Consider the following 6,090-nt stretch of genomic DNA (forward strand, 5'->3'; position numbering starts at 1 on the left):
ACGTGCCTGTGAACCGCGTGCGCTGATCTGCAGACACTTTGAAGGGGTGCAGAACCTTTAAGGGTCCCAGGGTCATGGGGACCCCATAAAGCAAGAGAATTGAGGCTCTGGGTCGGGTGGGGTCCGAAGCTGGGCGCCTGGGTGTTGGCCTGCAGGTGCACTGATTCTAAAGCAGAAACAACAGCAGCCCAGCAACTTGCCTTTGGGGGAGACTTTAGCGTCTGCTGGAAGCTGCGTGTGCAGGCCCGTGTGTGGCTGGCTTGGGCTGCTTTTCTCCTCACGAGTGGTCCGGGTGGGGCGGTCCAGGGATGGTGACTGGCCCTGCAGCTCCTTCTCGGGTGCCGCCCTTGGCTAGGTAGGCCTTGGGTTCCCCCACACGTGGACGGCACCCACCGCTCACCCTCTGCTCCCCGCAGGTGCATGATTACCTTCGCAGCAAGCTCTGCTCGCTCTACGAGAATGACTGCATCTTCGACAAGTTCGAGTGCGCCTGGAACGGCAGCGACAGGTGAGGCCCTCCCAGCACTAATTCCAGGGCCAGAAATGCACCTTTCACCTCCGCTGCCTGATCCCGACGGCCTCTCCGAGCCCCTGTCCAGGGGATGTATGTAGGCAGCCCAGGCCCCCGGCTAAGCAGCCTGTTCCCCCGCGTCCTCAGGGCTGAGGGCAGTACCCCAGCACCTCAGGCTCCTCCAGGAAGCGAGCGGTTCACACTTGTCCCTGGCCCTGGCCCACACCACATGCCCTGAGAGGGCCATCCGCCCTTCCAGCCCCACTCCTGAGACCCTGTGCCTGACGTGAGCTCCATGTGGCCACAGCCCGGGTGGCTCCTAGCAGGGTCCTCACCACTCCCCGAGGGTCCTCTACTCCACGTGTCCCAGGGCCCAGAGATTCTCTCTGACCCCGGGCAGGAAAGTCCTCCTCCTCCATCCACATGATCCTCCAGGACACCGAGCTTCTGCTCCAGCTGCAGGGCTCGGACTCCACTTCCCCGATCCACAGAGCCGAGAGGTGGCTCCTCAGTGCTGGCTTCTGTCGGACACTTGTGTCCAGGAGAGGCTCTCATGGTGACAGGGAGCAGGGATGAAGCCTGTCCTGGCTTGAGGCTCAGAACTGCTGAGGCCGGCAGTGGACAGTGCGGCTGTGGCCCTGGAGGGGCTGCCGTGCCTGGACCCCTGGGGCCTGGGGCCTGGGGCCATGGCTGGGCCTGCAGGAGGAGCTGAGGAGGGACAGGGACAGGACCAGGAGGGGTCTCCAGGCAGAGCCGGGCCCCCACAGAGGGGCCGGATCCACCAGAGGATGCTTAGGCGCCCAGGACAGAGCCCGGCCTGAGGCTGAGTGGCCCTTGGGGACCCTCTCCTGCCCACAGGCTGTGTGCACACCCGGGACCAGGGACCCTTGGAATCTCTCAAGTTGGAGCCCTGCATGTTTGGGGCTCCACTGTGACTATTCTGAGGGGCAGGTCCCTGTGGCTGCCACCCTTGCCCATCCTTCCTCGTGTTGCCACCAGGGGGCGCGCATGACCAGGCAATGCTGCACCCCGTGCCTGAGTGAGCCCCTCAGTCTGCCCACCCGGGAAGCCTCTCCAGGGAAGTTGTCCTCTCCTGCTGGTCACAGGTCCCCGATGGCAGTGGATGCTGGTAGGCCTGCAGCCTCCCTGTCACCTGCCCCAGCATCCTGCCACCCTCCAGGCCCAGCTCCATGTCTCGGCTCTGTGGGAGGAGGGGTTGTGGGTCACGCCTTGCCCTAGGCTGCCCACCTTGAAGAGGCCACAGGAGCAGGGGATCCCGAGTAGGGTCAGGTGTCTGACCATGACCGTTCCCGAATGTCCACTCCCCCTTGCCCGAGGAAATCCCAGCAAGCCCCTTCTGCAGCCCCAGCTGCACCTGCCCGGCGGGAACACTTTGGGACGGACGCAGGGCCCTGTCTTGCCCAGGAAGCCCCGATTTCGCTGGCCTCAGCTCTCCCCAGTGTGGCCCTCACGGGTGATCTCGTGGGTCCATGTGCACAGGGTGCCTGCTGTAGTGTGACTGCCCCACAGACTGCCTGTCTCACCCTCTGGGGGTCATTGCCCTCCCCTCCCTTTCTCTGCCTGGTCTCCCTCCTGAGCCCTGATGAGGGCCTTGGGCCTCTGCCTGGCCAGGGCCATGGCCGTGGTCTGTGGACTGCAGTTCCAGTGTCCTGGGCCTCAGGGCAGTGTCTGGGCACCCAGCAGCTCTCAGGTGGGCCTGGGACACCCAGACGGGCTCGCCCCCAGTCCTCCCTGGCCTGCGGGTTTTCGCTGCCTCGGCTGCTCCTGCGCTGGGTGGGCACGTGGTCGTGGGGTCTCTGGGTCATCACCCCACCGAGGTGACAGGAGTAGGGAGCAGGCCCCGGGAGGCGGGTGCAGGAGGGAACAGTGTGGGGTGGGGGCTGTCCCGCCCGCTGGTGCCCCCAGCCGGCTCTCCAGGGTGACCTCCGACTCATGGTCTCGGCAGCACACGGGCTCTTCACGTGCACTACGGTTTCGGGGTGAATTTCAGGACAGAAAAGTGGAGCCCAAACACACGTCGGAACTCCTCCCCACCGCGGGGAGGTCGGGCTGTTGGACCTGTTCCCCAGGCCCTCTGGGGCTTCGTCTCCTGGCCTGTTCTCCGCTCAGGGTGGCCGGGCCAGGCGTTCCCCACCCTGCTAGAACCTCTGCGGTGGTGGCGGCCACCGTGTGGCCCAGGCTCGTGTGCGTGTGTGCGTGGGTGGCCCTGGCATGTGTCCCTCGCTTTCTTCCCTCCCCTCTCTTCCGTCCTGCGCAGGCTCACCCTAGAGCAGAGCTCAGCTCCTTGAGCAGAGGCCTGATGGGGAGGTGCCTCCCCAAGGATCGAGACAGGACCCTTTTGCCCTCAGGACCCCGTCCTCACAGTGCCCCGGGAACCCGAGGCCGCAGGAGCCCCTCTCTGCACTGTCCTCGGCCCGGGGCCGCTTACTCTTTCTGTCACCAGGCGGAAGTGCCTGGTTAGGAGGAGAGGTGGCTAGGAGTGGGCAGTCTGTCGGGTCTGGGAAGACTGGACCCAGGGCCACGAGTGTTCTTCCTTTCAGGTGACTGCTTGGGGACCCGGCCTGGGGCCCTCAGACCCCTGCCCTGGCCCCTGGGGAGGTCACTCCCGGGCATCTGCAGCACTGTTTCCTCAGGTGGAGAAGCCAGGGTCAGTTCCTGCACCAAGGGAGGGTGACGGAGGGCTTTGCGTCTGTGTTTGGGCAGAGCCTGAAAGGGGCCTGGCCGTGTGGTCCCGAAGTCTGAGTGGCAGTGGCAGCTGTGACCTGGGCTTCCCAGCCCCGTCCCTGTCTGTCCCCTGGCTGACACTGTCCCTCTCCCACCAGTGTCATCATGACTGGGGCCTACAACAATTTCTTCCGCATGTTCGACCGCAACAGCAAGCGGGATGTGACCCTGGAGGCGTCGCGCGAGAGCAGCAAGCCGAGGGCCGTGCTCAAGCCCCGGCGCGTGTGCATCGGTGGCAAGCGGCGGCGTGACGACATCAGCGTGGACAGCTTGGACTTCGCCAAGAAGATCCTGCACACGGCCTGGCACCCGGCGGAGAACATCATCGCCATCGCTGCCACCAACAACCTCTACATCTTCCAGGACAAGGTCAACTCCGACATGCACTAGGGGCCCTTCACACCTGCGGCACGGGAGGGGCCGTCGTGGGGCGGAGGGCGCCTGGGCCTGCTCCCACACTGCCAGCCCCCGTGGCCCTGGCCGGCCAGGATCTGTGTAAAGAAGGAAGAGGTCCACGGCACAAGGCCTCACACGGCCATGGTCACCGAGCCGTCAGAGTCCGGGCTTCTTTCCATCCACTCTGCTCCCGGTCTCGGGCTGCGGTCTTCCGCACACTATTAATTGTCCATCCAGCCAGTCTTTTCAGAGGGAGCTGGAGCTGGGGGCTCCAGGGACAGAGGCAGAGGGTCACCGGGGCCAGCGGAGGGCTTGGACGTCAGTGAGTGGGTAGCTTGCGCTGCCTGGGGGCTGGTCCCGCCCCGGCTTTCTGGATGGGGAATTTGCACTGATCTGTAGTTGTCCCACGGTAGGGCCCTCCTCGAGTGCTGGTCCTCCCGCCTCATTGCCCGCCTTTGCTGAGCGGCTGTGGCACCTGGCCAGGGTGCTCAGCCTGAGGTGCATCCGTTGGATTCCTGCAGCCCGGTCCACGGCAGCTGCACGGTCCTCCCCCAGGGATGCTGGCTCCTGCCCACAGCCATCACATGGGTGTCTGTTCCCGTCCCCTACACACCGGCTGTCCCTGGGTGCCAGCGCTGTAGTGGGAACCAGCATGGAGGGTGAAGAATGATTGTCCCCGTCATGCCTGAGAGGAAACCAAGCTCTGGGTAGACACAGCCGCCCAAGGCAGGCACCATGGACTGTCGCCATTGGGGGTGCTGTCCCTGCTCCGCTAAGGCGCCAGTGGCTCACAGCCCAGTGCTGAGGGGTGCCGTCTCCTCACTCGCATCTCGACGACAAGGGATGACACTGAGGGCGGATGGAGAAGCTCGCCGTGTTTGGTGATGTCAGGATGTCCCCTCCCGAGAACTGTCACCCAGGGGCGCCTCCACTCCTTCTCCAGCCATGCTGAACTGCCTCCAAGAGGAAATGCATGTCGTGACCATTTTAGGATGTTTTCTTTGAGGACCACACACTCATTTGGGGGACCCTCCCCACAAACCAACACATGGCTGCAGAGAATGTGGTCTCCGCAGTGAGTCCTGCTTGGAGACGCTGGACTCTACCCAGTTTCATCTGGCCCAGGAGACGGCAGCAGAATCAGGCGGTTTGGGCCTGGGCTCCGAGAGCAGAGTGCAGGCAGGGCTGGGCCGAGCCAGGGTCCTGTCTTCACTGCGTGCACTGCAGACATCACCAGGAAACGGGCCCGCCTGAGGGTGTCCTCGGGGGCACCCTTGGACTTGTGTGTGTGTAAAAGCACAAAACGCATGTGCACTCACTCCTGGCCATATTTTACTTACACACCAGTGGGTCCATTGAGTTTTTCTTTTTAATCAACATGAATGAAGAATGTCTGTTTATAATAGCGCTGTAAAATCCAGGCGACCTGGACAGTATTATATGTACATATCTACCTAATTAAACTTAACAATCACAAGATCGGACGACTTTATCCCCTGAGGATGTGGTAAATTGTACAGAAATCTTGCTGAAGCCAAAATCCAGCTCTGAGGGCCCTACACACTTGCCGGGGTCTTCGGTGCCAGCGTCTCCCTTTGTGATTCCGATGTCCAAGAGGAAACGAGTTTGAAGCGAGAAGTTCCATCAAATCATAGGTTTAACATTCACCATCTTCAAAGTCCCGATTTTACACAGCCTTTGGAGGGAGTCTTAACACAGTTCCTACTTCCTGACATCTGTTTGAAACTTTGGGTACCAAACCACAAAGCGGGTTGGGTAGACAGAGGGCTCAGAAGCAAAGTGTGTCTTTGGGTGCCTGGAAGATAACCGTGTGGATAATGAAATGTGGGCAAGGAAACGTGGCGGGGGGGTGGAGAGCCAGGCGGGCGGGGCTGCGGGGTCTGGGTCGCCGCTTCCGCGTCCGCCCCTGCTCCGCTTGGGTGTGGGGCATTCGCACCGTGGTCGTGCTGTGCTGGGTTTTGGTTATTTCTTCCCCTTGGGCGGCTCTCTGAGGGCAGAGCCCTGGGGGGAAGGGAAGAGGGTGAAGTAGGTCCGCGCTTTGGATTCTGTAACACTAGGTGCATTCTTTTTTTTCTCGGGTGTTTCAATGGATTATCCAACTGTTGAATAAAATTATAAATATGTTAATACCAGCTTTTTTCCAATAAAATAACAAATGTTACATCTAACCGGAGGCCCAGAATGCTGTTTCACGAGGCCGACCCCAGGGGGCGCAGAGCCTGTCATGGGGCATGGGTCACATGCGGCTCTGCAGGGCCACCTGGTTCCCATGGGGCTTTGCTGCCTCCTGGCCTCAGGGTCTTGAGGCCCCCCCACCTGGTGGAGAGAAGCCAGGGCACTGGGCTGGTTTAGGAAGCCAGAGAGGCCCAGCCTCAGCTGTGCTGCCTACTGGTGGACAGGAGCAAGTGGGGAAGGGC

At 62.0% G+C, this 6,090-nt stretch overlaps 1 protein-coding gene across 2 annotated transcripts in view; it reads left to right on the forward strand.

Annotated features, from left to right (window-relative positions):
* Ppp2r2c (protein phosphatase 2 regulatory subunit Bgamma) overlaps positions 1-5,841 on the forward strand; it is a 77,893-nt gene extending 72,052 nt beyond the window's left edge. For both annotated transcript variants that reach the window (XM_004847320.4, XM_004847319.4), the window contains exons 8-9: positions 417-508; positions 3,355-5,841. In XM_004847320.4, coding sequence (XP_004847377.1) covers positions 417-508; positions 3,355-3,646 — 384 coding nt within the window. In that variant the 3' untranslated portion in view covers positions 3,647-5,841. The remainder of the gene's footprint in view (positions 1-416; positions 509-3,354) is intronic.
* The last annotated feature ends 249 nt before the right edge of the window (positions 5,842-6,090 follow it).

Source organism: Heterocephalus glaber, unplaced genomic scaffold, assembly GCF_053883595.1.
Source record: "Heterocephalus glaber isolate CG9 unplaced genomic scaffold, H.glaber_assembly_v1.0 deba00001509, whole genome shotgun sequence".
Taxonomy (NCBI): Eukaryota; Metazoa; Chordata; class Mammalia; order Rodentia; family Bathyergidae; genus Heterocephalus; species Heterocephalus glaber.